Genomic DNA, 21,275 nt, shown 5'->3' on the forward strand with positions numbered 1-21,275 from the left:
TTTCAAGTGAGCAATGGGCTCCTATTTATAGAGTTTTGAGACACCCTTTGAATTTTAAATTCCACCAACCCCCATGGCTGTTACCAATGATTAATTGGATGTTTATGGAATTAAAATAGAGATTTGGGAGTTACTTGGCTGTTGGAAATGTTCAAAATTGGATAAAACAAATGTTTGGAAAATGCTGTCAGCTGCTCAGGTCGCGGCCTAAAAAACATGGGTCGTGGCCCATGATGTTTTCTGCCTCTTGGGCCGCGTCCTGAAAACTCATGTCGCTGCCCAAGAGATTTTTTCAGCAACAAATTTTCCAAATTTTGCAAAACGTTCCAAAGTCATTCCCACTTGATTTTGTAACTTCCATACACATTATGGGAGTTAAAATCACATCTTTAACAACCATTTCACATATGGCTTTAAGAAATTCATCTCAATATTGTGTAACAACAACTCTACACAATAATGGGTATTATGTGGAAGTTACAAATTGGTGATTGAATTTGTAACACCAAATATTTCACATATTTGGATGGTGTCAACTTCTCCAAGATCTTTCATCTTGAAGGTTGATGATAGAAACCTCTTCGTTTCTTCTATCCATTTCATGCTATCACTTAGAATAAGCATGTCATCCACATATAAGCAAACAATGATCACATATCCCTTACAAGTTTTGGAATACAAATACTTGTCTCCATTGTTATGTATAAACCCATTAGATATGATGGCTTGATCAAATTTCTCATGCCATTGCTTAGGAGCATGTTTCAATCCATATAAAGATTTTACAAGTCTACATAATTTATGTTCATATTTTGGTAGGACAAACCCTTCGGGTTGTTCCATATAGACCTCCTCATTGAGGTTACCATTAAGGAATGTCGTTTTGACATCCATTTGATGAACATACAAGTTGTATATAGAAGCTAAAGTGAACAAAATTCTTATAGAAGTTCATCTTGCAACAGGCACATAGGTATCGAAATAATTGATACCCTCTTTTTGCCTAAACCCTTTGGCTACTAATCTAGCTTTAAAGGTTTGGATAGTGCCGTCAGTGTGGTGTTTTCTCCTAAATACCCACTTACACTTAATTGGCTTAGACCCCAGTGGGAGGTCTACCAATTCCCAAGTGTTGTTGGAATGAATGGAATCCATCTCATCATTGATGGCTTCTTTCCAAAATGCACTGTCTCTTGATTCCATAGCTTCTCTATAAGTCTTAGGATCATCCTAAACAAGAAGTACAATGGGAATTTTCCTAATGAGTTCCTCTCTATTTCCTTCTACCATGTAAAATAAAATTCGTTGAGAATCTATCTCATCCACTACTAGACTTTTCTTTGTAATGACCCAACTACTCTAGACTTTGGACCATTAACGAAAACTATACATAGACACTAATTTTTAATAAAACTTACAAGTGAAATAATCATTACTTCATTAAAACTTGTAAAACAAATGTTAAACCTACATAAAATTTAAAGTAGGATATGGGATCCCATTGTTTTAAAAGAAAAACATAACGTAACTGTGAATAAATGAATTACATAATAAAGTGCGGAAAATACATATAAAACCATAATTAAAGAGACTTCATCCTCGAATCGAGCACTCGGTCCTTTGATTCTATTCCGCCTCAATATACATCCCCAAGCTTCCAAGATCCTTTCCCGCCATCAAAACTATTTTCCTGCACATAAAACATAAAGGAGTGAGCCTAATGCCCAGCAAGGAAAACCTAACACGTAAACCATATACATAAAATTCACAATGCAACATAAAACCACTACAACAATTTTTAGTATATATTACATTAAAAAATAGCATATATTTAGAAGTGCTATTAATGGTGGGTGATTAAAAACACACAGAATGTATTATTTTGGCGCCATATGAATAAACCTCAGGCGCCAAATGAATTTTTTTTTTAGTCTCATCTGCCAAATTTTAATCCCTAAATCTAAGTTACCCGAAAAATTTCTCTCAGCCTCCATCTCTCACTCTCGTCTCGTCTCTCCGCCTCACGAAGTCTCCATCTCTCACTCTCGTCTCGTCTCTCCGCCTCACAAAGTCTTCTCAACTCATCTCTGCCTCACGAAGACACGCTACAGAGTGGAGCTCTTTCTCAGCCTCACGAAGTCACGCTCCAGAGTTGAGCTTCTCTGCCTCACGAAGTCACGCTCCAGAGTGGAGCTCTTTCTCTGCCTCACGAAGTCACGCTAGCTCTTTCTCTGCCTCACGAGTTCTTTCTCTGCCTCAAGAAGTCACGCCTTCCAGAGATCTATCTCTGCCTCACGCCCACTATCTCAGGTTCGTTTCTCTCCTCGGCTTACATCTTCTTTAAGGAACGATACCATATGATTCATCCCTGATAATACAAATTGTTGGCTGAATGTTGTAGTTGATTTGCTTACTTTTGCTCCTCTCCTTTTCTTTTTCATAGCTGTAGTTGATTTGATGAAAACCCTTCTTTGATAGAAACTAGATTGATATGCAATTTTACAATATTTTAAGTCAAGAGAAACAGCTATGAAGATTATAAGATATTGTTATGTTCAATGGTTTAGCTTTAAACCAAAGTATTTTAAAAATTCTCATATACTTAGCCTTAAAATATCAGCATCTTTTCAATTAGTTAACGACCCTCTTCAGGAATATGATATAACCACTTTAATCTCTAGCTTATGATGATAATGATGACGGAAATAAAATAAAGAGCAAATAAACAAACTGGGGTTTAGGTGTAAAGTACAATTTAGTGGGGTCGTTTTGTTTTTAACATGGAATGATAATATAGCATCATAGATAACCAAGAACACCTACACATCTGATCATAAAATGAATTTTATTCATAACTATGTACATGAGAAATACCAGCTGCATTGGGACATCTTCAAGCTCTTACTGTTCTCAACTTGTCCAACAATGCTCACACTGGGAAAATCCCATCTTCTATAGGTGACCTGAGGCAATTAGAGTCATTAGATTTGTCGAGGAACAACCTCATTGAGTCAATTCCAACCCCACTAGAGCAACTCACCTTCCTTTCATTCCTAAATCTATCATTTAATCAGCTTGTTGGAAGGATACCAAAGGCTAATCAATTTCAAACATTTTCAGCAGATTCCTTTATTGCTAATAAAAGACTTTATGGATTCCCTTTGACGACAAAATGCTTGTTTGAAGTGGGAATTGAAACTTTGTTGCCTAATACAGTGAAAGACCATAAGAGCATTGATTGGAATCTATTGAGTGTTGAACTTGGATTCGCTATTGGGTTTGGTATTGTCTTTGGGCCACTTTTGTTCTGCAAGAGATGGAGGGCATGGCACTATAAATGTGTTGATGATATTTTTTCTAGGTTCTTTCCCTCAGCTGTGTCAAATAAGTGGTTTCTATGGACAAATAGTTGATATATTAAAATATGATAAGTGAGCTACTTTGTATTTATGATAAGTGAGTTACTTTGTATTTCAGTCTGGATAATAAGATATCCGTTTCTCTATTTGAGGGTTCTGTTTGTGCCGATTGATGTAACAATTCTAGTACTGAATTTGTAGATATGTTAATCAGCTGAAGAGAATTATAAAGGCTTATCTCAAATTATTATTTTAGCAGTTCTGTGAGAGACACTACAACATAATTAGAATTGTTTAACTATTCATTGCACACTTATTATTTTAGCAGTTCTGTGCTTGTTTTACCAATTTGCTCACACATTACAGCTAGCAACTAAATTTTCTTGCCATATTTGGTTTTTATTTTTTGAAGTCTTGTATATCATTTTCAGTGCCTAGTCTAGTTTTCACAACTTTATTTAATTACAAGCATTTTTTGTCATAAAAATATAAAAAGTTATGCAAATTTGAATCGAACAACACAAATCTAAACCATGCATTTCGTTATATAATTAATTATCATGCCATCATACCTGAAATCTACTCAACAATGGTGCCACAATGTATAATCCAGTCGCCATATCTGATATATCAAAAGAATACTATATATACAAACATGTACATGCTTTATTGTCTATGGTATGAGGTTTTAGTAGCACAAGAATGTTGATATTTTTTTAATCAATGATCATTTGAGTATGTAAATAATAGATATGTCTTTGTTCATGTAATTTTTATTTTGATCTTATAAGCATGTTTTTCTTTCAATATGAGATAATTGTGACATGACTTTTTGATTTATTGGGTTCTCTACACAAGTTTCTAAATTTCTTTAACTCTTTCAGAAATTCAAAAAAGAAGACAAGCAACTTTAGGGAACTGAGGCATTTATAAAGGGATCTCATATTTTCATCTCAGCTAGGTTTGGTTCATTTGGCTATTTTTTCACTTTCAAGGTATTCATTATTGTAGAGAAAATGCTCAAGACAGAACAAACTTTCATGGATTTATCATTTCCCTTATTTGTATTGATGATAAATCTGATTTTTTTCATCCTTTTAAATTGGAATACAAACTGTTTTTGGTTTTTTGTTCTTTCTATGTGTGTTGTGTCTGCTTTTCTTTTTATTGTTGGTTTTATTTCAAACTGTTGCATTATTGTTGGCCTTTGCTATTAGTTTTTCTGCTGCTTTTGCTGCCTCTTGTCGTTGTATTTAAGAGTTTTGTTGTTCTTTTTATTTTTTGAGCTCTAGTTTCCAAGGACTCTATAGTGGGTTTGGATAGTTTCTTGGTTGTAAGAGTTGTAATTTTTTTTAATGATGACTCCTAATTAAAGGTCAAATGATGTTGATAGTTTATTAATTGGTATGTAATTTTGCTTTCATTTTAGTGGCTTCATTGGATTTCAAATTGGAGGGAACTTTATTTGCAGCAGTTTGCAAGAGGTATGTTTTCTTTTATTTTTGTTAAAATACTTTGCAAATGTTAGAGGAGTTTGAATATCTTATATATTCATTCATAGTGAAGTAGGATATGAGATTATTATTATTGTGTGCTGCGGTGATAACGGAAGGTTGAGAACTTGTGTGTATTAGTGAAGTAGGTTCTGAGAAATTTGTGTGCTGCGGCGAGATAAGGAAGAAAATTTGTGTGTTGTTTGAATATTTTGAATTGATAATGATTGATGGTTGATTAATAAATATGGCTGGAATGTTTTCCGATTTTCTGTTAGTTATTTGATGTATATTTAATAAACATCAAAAACCATAGAAATTTGAAAGTAGAATCGAAACCCATGTGGGGAAATGTATTAGAATAATTATAGAAATAGCTTCTTGCAATTCAAAAACTTGGGTAATAAAATGTAAAATATTTTTTAGTGCAAGGCCAGTACATAAATTTTTTTAGTTTGAATATATACATCAAAAACCTAATACAAAAGAAAGAGTAACATCCCATTAACAAAAGTACTATTTATGAGAAAATTCTCTGGATATTTTCCTGTTTAAAATTTATATATTAAGTGCAAGTCTTGTAGAATACCAAAAAATGTAGTTCTAGCATATGAAAAACAAATGCATACATTGAAAATAAAGAAAAGAACTAAAGAAGTTAACATGTTCTTTTTTATTTTTTTTTATGGAAAGTAAAGAAAAGAACTAAAGAAATTAAAATGTTCCTTTTACTTTGTATTTTATCCCATTGATTCATACAAAGTTTAGTTTCTATTTAAAAATGACTAAATAACCTTAATACTAACAAACTGCACAACAAATCTTGCGAAACCAAAGCTCCTCGGAAAAAAACTTCATAGGTATGAAAGCATTTAAGACTAAATGCAACATAATAACCATGCAAAACCCAAACTTATCACAAAAGTTCCTGATTACTATAAGATGTGCATACACAGGAATAGGGAAATTGTTAGCTGATTATCTAAGTGCTGATCTCAAATTCTGATCTTTGTTGCTTTAACATATCCTCAATATTCGAAAATTCTTTTATAGAACCTTGAAGATCTAAAGACAAGCCTTCAAATTGGGATTTAACTTCCTTTAATGAGTTTGAAACCTTTGTAAACAGTAGTATCCCTTTTGTATACACCTATAAAAGATTAGAGGATCAACTTAATGAGTGAAGGAACAAAATAGTTCAGTAGTTGATGAAAAATATGTTAAAAGCATCATAACAAACAAACAAAAACATGTTACAAGAAAAAATTTACATTCTCGATTTCATCCATAAGAACATCATGCTTAAGTGAATGGCTGAGCTGCAACTTCTGAGGTGGCATAGCCACAGTATAAGTGGCAACTGGGGAATACCTTAACAGTTCAACCATGGGACCTAACCTGTGACATGTTAAAATTATTTGATAAGGGCACTAAAATGGAAACCAATTGAAAGCACGAATGGAAGTGTAGAACAAGTAATCTGTAACAAAATTGCAGAATATGATTAATTGTATAATAATTTACTCTTTCCCTGAGATATATCATAGGAGAAAATGATGCATAATTTTTTTCTTTCGTTTTTTTAAATATTAATCATATACTATTCTGGTGCTAATCTCCCAAATTCTACATATTGTAAATACATGGTCCATCACTGGGAATTTTTTTTAATCAGTTTACAAAGCTAAAACTCACTTTCAAATAAATGAAAACATAAATGGTAAATGACATTTGGATTTAAATACACACTGCTTCATCTTCCAAATGTAAAATCTTGTAATCAACAGATTTTAATGGATGAATTGGATCAATCAAGACTTGATTGCGCCAGTAGCTGTCATCCTCTAGCAAACAGCCTAGATAATGTATGAAACACTCCCAATCGTCGAGGCTGTCAAATGAAAGAAACAAAATTATAGTTGAACAGATAAAAGGTTACACGTAAGTAAAGTCAATAAAAACACGCATTAATAAGGCAATTGAATAATGTTGAGCTCCAGGCCAAAACAGAAAATATGTGTTACACTAAATCGAAGTATAACATCTTATATATGTTTGTTTCAGTTTTTTCTTTTCTCTTGGATAAGTATATCTTCTATGGTTAAATAATACTGACAACAATCACTGAGCACTACCATAACAAATCAAAGCCAATGAATAATACTAACATATTCTTCTGCTATAAAGTTTTTATTTTTTTATTACCATACCTTAGCTCTAAGATTTTTTGAAAAATATCAGCAGCAGCACTGTAATCACCCGCCCTAGCAAGTAGCCTTCCCTGTCAACTTGAAGTCAAAGTTCACAAGTTGGTAAGGATAGCAAATAAGATTGTTGAGTATCATATACCAGTCTAGCACAAATAAGTTAAATTTTGAAGTGAAAATAATGTAGCAGAGACAGATAAAGGAAGACAGAGGAGAAGTGAGAGAAAGAGACAAGTTAGAGAGAGAATCTGAATAAGTCTGATTATTCTTAAAACAAGTCTTACAATGTTATTGTTAGGCCTTTACACAATCTTAACTCTGAAACTATCCTAATAATACAAAGATAAAACTCTTAATCCTAAAAACATGAAAGATTTAATGTAATATGCTTCATAAGATGTAATGTAATAACTAATATTCACGAGTTCATGAGTAGGTGACAAGCCAAAAACATCAAATAGTGCAAATAAATCTTCTAAAGTACCTGTATACGTAGTTTATCAACTTCAATCATTAACAGAGATCCTAAATTCCCAGTGAGAATTTCCAAAGTATCCACATACTTTGCTTGTTGCTCCAATATAGAAATGTATACCATCAGAGCTGCACTAATTCAAGGTTTTAGCATATAATCAATTGACAATAGAACAAAAAAAAATCCTGGTCATGGATACCTTCAGGCTCATGCAAGCTCACTCTCCAGCCCAAGCTCCATCAAAACGCATAGCTAAAGCCCCAGCAAAAGCTCAAACCTTAACCCATTTAGTAAGCTCAAACCTTAACACAATTCTTACTGTTAGTAGCAAGGTGGTCAATGTTAATTAGCCTTCAATGAAATCCTCTTATTCAAATATATATATATATAAATATATATAATTTTTCTTTGAGATGAGGATTGGAAATGCCAGAATTATCTCAAGTTTAGCAATAAGACTAAATAAACAGCTTAAATTCATTTATGAACTCAAAATCAAGTAATTTTAAAAATCAAATCATATTGTATATTTTGGTTGATACAATTTTGTATTTACCATTACATAGACTTATCAAAATTTTGCTTTTTGTTGGTTAGAATAGGACAACTAATTTGGTGATCATGTTGGATAAAAATTGGCTACGCTTCAATAGGTAATAAGAATTAGGGATTTAATTAGTGCTAGCTTAGTAAAATTAGTAACTTACTGTATTTGTTACTAATATATTATAAATATGAACTTGTCTTTGAATTGTAGAGCTTTGGATGAGTATAGAGAAGGTGTTAAGAATTTTGTAGAAATGTCAGAAAAGCTGGCTGGTTATCCAGAAAAGTTATTGTGTCCATGCAAAGTTTGTCGAAACTTAAGTCACCAATGTATTAACATTTTGTATGAACACTTAGTCATTTATAGGATTGATCCAACATACAAAATCTGGTTTCATCATGGGGAAGAATTATCAAGAGATGATGATGTAGAGACAACGGAAACCTTTGATTCTTACAACTTCTTTAGGGCTACAAATATTGATGGTTGAGATTTTGAAAATTATCTAGAAGGTCATGATGACACTTTTATGGAAAAAATAGAAGATGCAGACACTCCATTATATCCACAATGCACTAAATATACTAAGTTATCGTCAATTGTTGCATTGTATAAGCTTAAAACTACCAATGGATGGTCTGACAAAAGTTTTGATGAATTGTTAAGACTTTTGAATGATATGCTTCCTTTAGATAATATGATCCCCAAGTCTATGTACGAGGTTCGAAAATTTCTTCGATTATTTGATTTAGGATATGAAAAGATTCATGCGTGTGTTAATGATTGCTGTTTGTTTAGAAAAGATAAAGAAAACTTGCAAGAATGTCCAACATGTGGAACTTCACGTTGGATGTCAGATAAGCTGACTAAAAAGGTTCAACATGGTGTCCCAGCAAAAGTTTTAAGGTACTTTCCTATAATCCCTAGGTTGAAACGGACGTTCATGTCTAAAAGAATTTCAAAGGAATTAAGATGGCATCACAACAATAAAAGTTGCGATGGAAAAATGCGTCACCCAGTGGATTCAGCAGCATGGGAGCTAGTCAATGATAAATGGCCATTATTTTCAAATGAAGAGAGAAATATTAGACTTGGCCTTCCCATAGATGGATTTAACCCATTTAGTAATTTAAGTTCTAAGTATAGTGTTTGGCCTGTATTGTTGGTCATGTACAACTTACCCCCATGGTTGTGCATGAAACAGGAGAATATTTTATTGTCAATGTTAATTCCAGGACCTAAACAACCTGGGAATGATATTGATATATACTTAGAACCCCTCGTAGAGGACTCGAAATTATTATCGAATGAGGGTGTTGATGCTCATGATGCATTGGACAATACAAATTTCAAGTTGCGAGCTATTTTAATGTGGACAATCCAATATTTTCCCGCATACGGGAACCTTGCTGGTTGTAAAAATAAGGGATGTTTCAGTTGTCCCCTATGTGGTGATGGTACTCATTCAGAGTGGCTAAAACATAGTGGGAAGTTTTCATATCGAGGTCATCAGAAATTTCTTAAAGAAGACCATCCATTTCGGAGTAAAAGAAGTTGGTTTGATGGAGAAGTTGAGCATGGAAATCCGCCAAGAATCATGAATGGGACTACAATTGCTGAACACCTTAAAGATTTTGTGAATGTTTGGGGAAAGTCCACTTCAAAGAAAAGGAAACAAAATGATTCAAAAGAAATGTGGAAAAAGCAATCCATATTTTTTCAGTTACCTTATTGGAAGGTTAGCACATTCTTACTACTCTAAAAAAAATTTGTGTAAATTATTGTTTTTGGAGGAATTTCATTAGTTATTTCTTTTGCAATATTTTTAGGAATTGTATGTTCGTCACAATTTGGATGTGATACACATAGAGAAAAATGTTTGTGAAAGCATCTGTAATACATTGCTAGATGTTGCTAGAAAAAGTAAAGATGGACTAAAAGCTCGCTTGGATTTGCAACATATGGGTATTAGGAGTGCATTACACCCACAAGAAAAGGGGACTAGAACCTATCTTCCTGTAGCTTTACACACACTATCAAAGCTTGAGAAAGAATTATTTTGTAAAAGGTTGTTCTCATTGAAAGTACCTGATGGATATAGCTCAAATATTCAAAATTGTGTTTCAATGTAACAATGCAAGCTCATGGGCCTTAAGTCACACGATTGCCACATTTTGATGGAACAATTACTACAAGTGGCTATAAAAGGATTGATGCCATTGGGTCCAAGAGATGCTATAATAAGATTATGCACATTCTTTAATCGAATATGTCAACGTGTTCTTGATAGAGAAAGCATAATGGCATTAGAAAATGATGTTATTGAAACTTTATGCTTACTAGAGAGATTCTTTCCACCATCATTTTTTGATGTCATGATTCACTTAGTGGTTCATATCGGACGAGAAGCACGACTATGTGGACCAGTCCAATTTCGATGGATGTATCCATTTGAGAGGTGAATCACTAAGACTTAATTGTTTTGTTTATTCTTATTAATTTATGTGAACATTCTATTAATGATGAGCAATTGTGTGATTAATAGACGCATGAAGATATTGAAAGATTATGTCAGAAATCGAGCAAGGCCTGAAGGTTGTATTGCAGAATGTTATCTTGCAGATGAGTTTGTGAGCTTTTGTAATGAATTCACTGACCATTCAATTGAACTAAACACAAAAGAAGGTCGAAATGAAGAGTGGTCAAATGATGTGATACTTGAAGGTCGTCCAATTTCTAGGAGGAAAGAAATTATATTGACAGATGAGTTGTTAGAAATTGCACATCGATACATTCTGTTAGAAATTATTATTTTTTATATTAAAAATGTAGTAATACTAACTCATTGGTCCTATAAATTAGGATTCACCTAGAGGAGTTGAAAAAAACAAACAAAATATATGAGAGAAATAGTGGATTACTTTGGAAGAAACATATACAAACTTTTTCAACATGGATGAAGGAAAAGGTAAATTAATGCAAACTAACTGGTTCATATCAGTTGTTTTAAATATCATTAAGAAAATTAACAATGTCATACTATTATTTGTATAGGTTCCTATGCATTCCTCAACTTGTGATGAAACTAATTTGTTGAAATGGTTAGCATATGGACCCAGAAAACATGCTGCTTCTTACACTGGATATATTATCAATGGTCAAAGATTCCAAGTACATGACATTGAGAAGTCCACACAGAATAGTGGTGTCTCAATTGAAGCTACAACTATGTGTTGATCTAGTGCCAAAGATGTATCTCAAGTTCCTAATTTAGTTTCATACTATGGGGTTATAAGGGAGATAATCTTGTTAGATTACTATATAGTTCAGATTCCAATTTTCAAATGTGATTGGGAAAATGTCCCTAACAGTGTTAGGGTGGAGGATAGTCTTACTTTAGTTCATCTACACCAATGGTCTGTTGGTAGAGACCCTTTTATTTTAGCCTCACAAGCTAAACAGGTCTTCTACTCAAGAGAACATGATTCTTCAAATTGGTATGTGGTGATTAGGGCACCCCCTAGAGGATTTTATGACATGGAAAATTATGATGAGCAAGAATTCATGCCTATAATGTCTGAAGTTACTGAATCTAGGTTATATAATGTAGTGGAAGATGAACAATATGTTAGAGATGATTGTGAGGGTATATTAGTTTGATTATTGTTGTGTTTTATGTAAATTGTAGAAGATGTTGCACTTGACATTTAAAGTTGTAATCAATGGAAATTTCAGTTTATACTTTAGCTCATTAATTGGTTGTTTCCTATTTGTGTATTTTTAGCGAAGAACTCTTGAAATGATAATTAGTTTTTGGTGGCAGTGGCTAGTATATGATAATTAAATTTTGCGAAATTTGAGAAAGCTTTGGACATTCTTGTCAATAAAACTTCCATTAGAACTACAAAGAGCCCTAGCAAAGAGAGACATTAAGGAGAAGAGATTGATTCTAGGGCCAAGAGAGAATTTGCAAAAATGAAAGGCGTCACATGGGCCCAAAATCCAACACTCACCTTCAAAATCTAACATATATGTATACAAGACAAAATTCTGATATTTATATTATGATATAAAAAAAAATTAATATATGATGTATTGTAAAAGTTTTTGTTTAAAAAAAAATAGTGATGTGCTATAAAAAAAATACAATAAATGAGATTGTGTGTGTAGCATGTGATTAGTAGCCGACCCCCAAAACACACCACCACACTCTACGTTTGGATTATTATAATAGAGTTCATGGTAATAAAAGATGGAAAACATATCTTGATAAGAATAGGAATGAGTGAGTTATAAACCTTTTTTAAAAAAAAAAAGAAAACTGTAACTTCCATTTATACAAAGAAACAAATAAGTTCAAGAAGTTACAAGTCTAAATTAAGTGGAATATTACCATTCCACATAATCTCACTTATAAGTCCTAATGCCTTGTTAGCAATATTGTGAGTCAAATAAACTATATACTTGTTTCAGAACAAAGTTAGGGGAATTAGAAAGTAAAACTACAAATACAACTGATCATATCACAAGTTTACACTGTTATTCTACAACAGTAACAAGAATCTTGATTAAAGTAAGCCATTGAAGGCCTATAAATAGAGCTCTAGCTTTCAATAAGGATACTAACATGATTATGTTTCCAATCTTACTGGCTTCAGAGCATGACGTGCCATTTAACCAAAATGTGTTACTAAACAATGCCTTATACAGAAATCAGTTCATAATGATTGTTATGGTAGAAATAATATTATTTTACACAAAGAAAGACCAAAAATAAATCTTCAACTTAAAAACTTTGGAATATAAATACTTATGGGTTCAAATCAAACCATTACACTAAAGAAACTGAGAAATGCCAGGGTCCTACAAAAGTATAAAGAAACTCTTCAAGAGGAGTATAGCAATTTGGCATTCTATACTTGTCAGATATACACTTATAGGAACCAAAAATTCTACAAAGAAGTAAATAGGATATGTAAAGCTACCTCACATATATATATTCTCTTAGTCACTAAGTAGACTAAGTGCTGGCACTAAGAATATTCTCTTAGTCAACATATGTCTTTTATTTTTTTATTTTTTTTTGCTGGCAGTGGCTACTAAAACAGTCGTATGTAATGTAAAAATTCTACATTTCTATGGAGTGGAAAAAATAAATATAAAATAATATGAGGATAAAAGTGGCAAAAATGGACCAAGAGATGCTTATCTGCTCTTTTACTATTAGTATGCCACTTTGAATTTTTATTTCTTTGATGCCAAGAATGACTGTTTATTTCTTTCTTTCTGACTTTTATTATAAGTTTTTTTTGTGATAATTGATAATATGTTGTTATATATGATTTTTGTAACTCATCAAAATTCGTACTAATTATAGAAACAGTTGATAAGAAACTAGTCAAAGAGTTTGCCAAGTACAAGATATGTCACCTCCATCTACAAAAGGAAAGAGGCCAAAACACATACCTACAGGAAAATTAGTTAAACTCCTCAATGAAAAGAGGAAGAGCTTTAGACTAAATTTGGAAATGGATAAGGTTGTTGAAGAGAGATATACTAAGGATGTGTCTCCAAAGAAAAAGACACGTAGAATGATTGTAAGAAATGACTCTTCTGATGAAGAAGAAATACCCATCTCCCCTGTAACAAGGAGATCTCTTAAAAATCTATTTGAGGTTGAACAAGCAATAGACTCTCTTGAAAAAATAGTAAGACCACCTACTAATGACCTAATTTCTCCATTCTTAGCTTCAATGACAGCCACTAGGGGATCTATTAAAAGAGTGGTTGAAGTAGAAATTAGTCCTTCAAATGACCATGCCATCTCACCAACAGCCACAAGAAAATTACAACGCCTACAAATCCCAGAAAACCCAAATGAAACAATTGTTGAAAACTTGCCAGACGCAATTGTTGAAAACTTGCCTGACAAACAAGAACTACCTGAAGAAGTTGTTGCACCTATTACCTAAAAGAGAACTAGAGGCCCTAGTAAAATGAAGTTTATTGCAATAGATAGTGATGGTCGTTTGGAAGTTAAGTTTAACTCAAAGGGACAACCAATAGGTGCAACATCAATATCTTTGTCTTCATTTTTGGGTGCACTTGTTAGAGAAATTGTACCAGTAACGATAAAAGATTGGAGAAAGATTCCTCTAGGAATGAAAGAGGTCTTATGGAAATCTATTCAGGTATATATATTCAGGTTTTATGCATTGAACATGAAATTTGTTGAAATTCATTTACATTAATACTAACCTATTATTATTTTTACTAGGCAAGATATAAGGTTGACAAAGATTGGCAAAAGAACTATATATTCAAAAGTATGGCAGATCTTTGGAGAGCTTCAAAATCAAGGCTAGTTACTAAAATAACAAAGGCACCAAATGAAGAAGCAAGATTGAAACTATAGCCTGATAATATTAAATTTATGAATGAGTGGAAAAGTTTTGTTAAGGAAAAAAATAGTGCTGAGTTTAAGGTATTTTATTCTTAACATCTTATAACCAAATATATTTATGATTAAAATTTATAGTTTAATGTCTCTATTAACTTTATATTCTTAGGCTACAAGTGAGAAATTCAAAAAAATACGGACAAAGCAACTACCCCACACTTGTAGTCGCAAAGGTTATGCAAGATTGATTGATGAATTGGTAAAGCCAATATATTTACAGTTGTTTTATTATAGAATTTGGTTTAGATATTTTTTTAATTTATTTTCTTATTTTGATAGATGAACCATAGTGAAACCAAAACACCACCTTCTAGAGTTGATGTTTGGACCAAAGCACATAAGAAGAAAAATGGCAAACCAGTAAATTCAGAAGTGGCTGAAGCTTTTGTACACACCTTGCCCTTTCAAAATCATGTGACTTTAGTTTTAACTTACTCATTTGTTTGAATACATTTATTGATACTATTTATTTTTGAAGGATTTGGTTGAAGAATATAAGAAAGATCCTGCTATGTCTTCAACTACAAGTGTTAATGAAGACATCCTCACAAAAGTCCTTGGTCCTGAAAAAAATACATACATGAGAGCTTTCGGAAGAGGAGTTACTCGGTCAAAGTTGCAAATTTTGTCAGAAAGAGATGACCATCTGATGAAGATAGAAGGTCAATGCAAAGATTTGAAAGACAAAATGCAACACATGGATCAACTCATTGTTTCTTTAATGAAAAATCAAGTAAGTATTTTGATGCTGAAACTATATTTTCATGTGGCTGAATTGCAATAATAACTAAGATTCATGTTTAATTTTTTGGTTAGTCTTTACTTTTGTATTTTTTAAATTTTGATGTTGAATTCATGTCTTTCTATCTTACTTGTAAATAGAATACATCTACTCAGAGTGAGGAGCAATCAAATGTCAATGTTCAATCAAATTCTCATGTTCATTTCACTCAGGTAATTATGATACTAATTATATGATCTCATCAAATAATTATACTTTCAAACTTAAGTTAGAACTAAGATCTCATGAAGTAGACACATTCATGGTTTGAATTAGTTATTGTTTAATGTAATACTTATGGTTTATCAATCTATTGAGAATTACATTTTATGATTAATTTTGAATTTTTTTTTATCAAAATACAATAATGAAAATCTTTTAATTAAAAAAAAAACCATATAAGTATACTTATCAAAATAAAATTTAAAATTTTATTACTATATGTTATGATTTAAAACCATATTATAAGCGTAAAAAATCGTTATGGTTTATATAATATAACAAACTAAAAATGTTATCAAAATAATCAAATCTAACAGTTGAAAAATGTTATGAAAAAAGTATAAGATTAAACTTCAAATTTATAACCAAAAACTCTATCTAAATGTTATTATTTGAATATTATAGCAACTAAAAATGTGTTATTGAGTAGTTTAAGATAACACCGAACATAACATTCAAATACTGTTATAGAAAATATTGGACTTTTAATAACAGGGGCTATGTTAGCATTTTCAGAAGCATTATCAATAGTCTCGGTTAGCAGTTTTTAAGTGTTATGAATACTGTTTTTTCTTGTAGTGAACATATCATAAACATACGTCACATATACTATAATGACCATTATTACTTGGGGTCCCATAAACTAAACAAGTCATATGCCATTTAGATTAGTGGGGCTTCCTAGCTAAGCAAGTCATATGCCCATAATTTATTGGGGCTTGTTAGTTGTACGGGTCATATGCCCAAGTCTACAATTATACATATTATAGCATATTACATAACACATAATCATAAGATAACATTTATCATAACATATAAATCATATCACATAACACATAAATCCTATCCTATTTTCCTTACCAAAATTACCGGGATATGAGAACAGGTTTGGGACCTTGGAACACTCCTAAAAACCATTTATGACAGGGTGTGTATATTGAAGAAAAGTAATGAGAAAAAATGGACGAACTATACCATCAAGAATATACTTACCAAAAACCTTATGTTCAAGATCTTAGATTTCCTAACCAAGAATAAAGAATAGAGTTAGGATGTTGAGTAAAAAACACTATAAGAATTTTAAGGAAAGCAATATAGAAATGGACTAGAGTTTTGGAATACCTTGAAGACTTATATGATCGATCTAAACCTTGAACCGAAATGTGCTATAATCCTTACTTCCCAAGTGTTTGATAAGCTTATAATCCCCAACCCAAGTGTTTACGCTCTCAATAATAACCTAGCAACTTGCAGCCTCTGAACTTAGCTTGATGAATGAATAAATGTCTGGGTACTAGGTCCTATTTATAGAGTTTAAGGATGAAAAGATCTTCATTTAACTTGAATAAAAATAATGGCTTTTTAAGTGAAAAATATTTGAATTATCGTTCAGCAGAGGATGAAGACTCGGTCAGAAAGATGCTGGACTTATCAAGAGGTTAAAGATTAAGAATAGGAACATTTTCAAAAACTTTCAAAAATATACTAAGGAGCCGATATATTGCCCCTTGTAGGCGATATATCGTCTGGGCCAGCATGCCCGAGGTGATCGTGCAAAGTTCGTGTTTTTCGTATCCCCGTACTGCGACATATCGCCCCCTATAGCTGCGATATATCGGCATATGCTGAATATTTAATCACGAAATTGCACATTATCAGACTAATTTGAATTGAGTAAATAGCCTTGACTAAGTCCTCTAATGTTTTCCATGCTGCTTATAGACCCTAGGATATTCAAATATTAATCTTAATAAACTTATTCCTCAAAAATACTTAATTATCATTAAACATACACATGACAAGTGCTACTATATTTTTGGGTCTTATCTAAACCTTATAATATAATAAATATTATCATCAATATCAGTCATATTAATCAAACCTTAGGTTAAAATTAATATTCTTAAACTATTGGTTAAACTTAGAAAATCTACAAGTGCTACTATGAGTGTCCCAGTCTGAACCAAAATCCACAGTCATAAAAATACTACTACTATTACTATTATACTACTATCTAACTAGCTAAGTAAAGTTCTTGGACTCTACATTCTCCTTTTTAAGCCTTTGAATTATTCTAAGTTCAAAGGGTTTCTTTACATTATTTTGAGAATTCTCCTCTTGAGAATCATTTTTGGATGTAGAAGTTTTAGAATTGTTTTGATATAACAAATTCTCCTTTAGAGATGTTGAAGCTTGAGAATTGTTGTCACATAACATGTTCTCAAAAAATTCAACTTCTCTAGATTCAATCACAATATTAGACTCTAAGTCTAATAGCCTATAAGCTTTACTATTGTTGGCATAACAAACAAAATCACACTTTATGGCTCTTGAACCTAACTTCGTTCTATTAGGTTCGGTTTTCTTGCAATATGCAAGACACCCCCACAATTTGAAGTACCCTATGTTGGGTTTTCTTCCTTTCCATAACTCATATGAAGATATAAATACCATGTGAAAATTTCTCATGCAAATAATCACTAATTTCACTTTTAGTTGTCTAAATAATCTCAAAGTCACTTAAGCAACTTTTGTGCGTTTTCTAAGAGTCTCTTTGAGATTCTTTTGAAAACATCATTTTGACATCCATTGATTTTCTCATGAAAATCAATTTGAGGATGTCAATTTTAAACACTTAATTCAAAGAAAATAAACCCTCAATGATTTATTTAAACACTTTGATTTCTAATGCTTTGGTTTAACATTATCTCCTCATTCAGAATAATTTAAAACATATCACCATCTTTAACAAGAATGAATAAAATTCTCTTCAACCTTATTCACTATTGGTATAAAGATTTAAAATTGATTCTCCAATTTTGTAATGTCACCTCATTGAGACATTGAATATTTGAGAATGGTTGTCACTAAATAATTCTCAAATATTTTCTCTTTTGACCACACTTTTAGACTCCAAGCTAGGTCAATATGTCATCCCATGATTTTGGATCCCCTTAATCCATTTTCTTGCAATAGCAAGACACATATCAAAAGATGTGACCCCCTTAGGTTCATCTTTTCTTATCTCATAAGTTGAGATGATCAACGCTTAAATGAGAAATTTTAATTTCTCAAATAATTCTCTTTATTTACCAAATAAATGGTAACTCATCATATTGCAATAGTAGAGGATAAAACATATTTATATTATTATCACCTTAATAATCATATTATATGGCACACCATAATAATCATGATAATTCTCATGTATATATCAAAATATTTTTATATATTAACATAATTATGTCTCAAAGAAATTTCACATAATTTGTCAACATATATCCATCATATTAGAATGCATTTTGAATCTCATTATCATATTGTAAGTATATCACAAATATCATACAATAATTCACATATCCACATATTGATATATACTATTGATTCATAAAATCAATATATAGGCATGTCAAAAACTACCAAATTATCATGCTTTATAAATTCTCAAAACATAATTTTCATGTCGAATGTATGTACTAATATCTCACATATAGCATACACATAAGATTAACAATCCCTACATTATGTAGAGCTTGTCAAAAGTTCACTTCTAAGACTTACACATTAACTTTCACAAATAGATTTGTCAACTATGTTACAATGTATCTCGTATTGTATTAACATGTTAACATCTACACAATTATTCATATATCAACATTTGAAAACATGCTAATACATGAAATAAATTTCATCACTATTATATAAAATAGTGTATACAATTACACTTACCTTGTCTTAACACCTAGTTCAATTGGATCCATCAAACCTATCCAACCTCACTAGGTCTTGATTCATGATCTTGATAATCTCACCATCCATTGAAACAAACAAAGGGATAAGCTTTTGAATGTTAGGAAAATATATATTTGCCTCAATGGAAATGGCAAAAAAAAACAACTCTAGACAAAATACTACAAATAAATATTGATTATTTAAATAAAGTTACAACTCTATGCAAAAATACAAGTAAATATAGAGAAAGAAGAATATGATGATAGAATATAGAAAATACAACTCTTTGGCAAAAAGATACAAATAAACTTGAGATAGTAAAATGAAAGACGTAGATGAGATTACAACTCTAAAACAAAAGATACAAATAAAAGAAAAATGTAGAATAATAGGAGAAATGAAAAGCAAAAGAACAAAAGAATAAGAACAAGAACAATTAACAAAGAACTCTCACTCACACAACCAAAGTGAAGAGTGTTGGTGTAGAGTCCAAGAACTTTACTTAGCTAGTTAGATAGTAGTAGCAATAGTAATAGTTGTAGTATTTTTATAACTGTGGATTTTGATTCAGACAGGGATTAATTGGACACTCATAGTAACACTTGTAGATTTTCTAAGTTTAACCTATTGTTTAAGAATATTAATTTTAACCTAAGGTTTGATTAATATGACTGATATTGATGGTGATATTTATTAGGTTTAGATAGACCCAATAAGATAGTAACACTTGTCATGTGAAATCGTTAGAGCACTTAGTCAAGGCTGTTTACTCAATTCAAATGAGGCTGAAAATGTGCAATTTCGTGTTTAAATATTCAGCGTATGCCAATATATCACAGCTATAGGGGGCGATATATCGCAGTACGGGGATACGAAAAACACGTAACTTCGTACGACCAACTCGACGAGCCTCAGGCATATTAGCCCAGGCGATATATCGCCTACTAGGGGCGATATATCGGCTCCTTTGAATGATTTTTGAATGTTTTTTAAATCAAACTCATTTTAATCTTTAACCTCTTGATAAGTCCAGCATCTTTCTGACCGAGTCTTCAGCCTCTGCTGAACGATAATTCAAATATTTTTTTCACTTAAAAGGCCATTATTTTATTCAAGTTAAATGAAGATCTTTTCATTCATTCTTGGACTCTATAAATAGGACCTAGTACCCAGCCATTTATTCATTCATCAAGCTAAGTTCAGAGGCTTCAAGTTGCTAGGTTATTTTTGAGTGGTTAAACACTTGGGTTGGGAATATAAGCTTTAACTTTATAAGCTTAATAAACACTCGGGAAGTAAGGTTCATAGTATTTTCAGTTTGAGGTGTAGTTCTGTTATAGAAGCATTCGAGGTATTCATTATTCTAGTTCATTTCTGTGTTATTCTTATAGTTTTCTACTCAAAATCCTAACTCTATTCTTTATTCTTGGTTAGGAAATCTAAGATCTTGAACATAAGGTTCTTGGTAAGTATCTTTTCGATGGTATAGTTCGTTCATTCTTTTCATCCCTTTTTCTTTAGTATACTCACCTTTCTTTGATGGTTTTTAGGAGTGTTCCAATGTCCCAATCCTGTTCTCATATTCCGGTATATTTGGTAAGGAAAATAGGATAGGATATTATATGTTATGCTATATGTTATCTTATGATTTATGTGTTATGATATATGTTATATTATGTATGTTTGTAGACTTGGGCATATAACTTGTATAACTAACAATCCCCAATAAATTTATGGGCATATGACTTGCTTAGCTAGCAAGCCCCATAAATCTAATGGGCATATGACTTCTTTAGTTTACGAGCCCCAAGTAATAATGGCCATTATAGTATATGTGACATATGTTTATGATATGTTTTAGTATATGTTGCGATATGAATTTATGTATATGATTTATATGTTAGATTTTCCTTGCTGGGCATTAGGCTCATTCCTTTATGTTTATATGTGCAGGAAAATAGCTATGGTGGCGGAAAGGTTCTTGGCAGCTTCGGGGTTA

General features: G+C 31.8%; 1 protein-coding gene across 1 annotated transcript; it reads left to right on the forward strand.

The window, feature by feature from the left end:
- Positions 1 to 459: 459 nt before the first annotated feature.
- On the forward strand, positions 460 to 3,532 carry LOC133816725 (receptor-like protein 18). Its single transcript, XM_062249065.1, has 3 exons — positions 460 to 463; positions 2,878 to 3,391; positions 3,478 to 3,532. Exons 1-3 carry the CDS (start codon positions 460 to 462, stop codon positions 3,530 to 3,532), a joined length of 573 nt encoding a protein of 190 aa, XP_062105049.1.
- Positions 3,533 to 21,275: the final 17,743 nt, after the last annotated feature.

This window comes from Humulus lupulus, chromosome 1, assembly GCF_963169125.1.
Source record: "Humulus lupulus chromosome 1, drHumLupu1.1, whole genome shotgun sequence".
In the NCBI taxonomy this organism is placed as follows: Eukaryota; Viridiplantae; Streptophyta; class Magnoliopsida; order Rosales; family Cannabaceae; genus Humulus; species Humulus lupulus.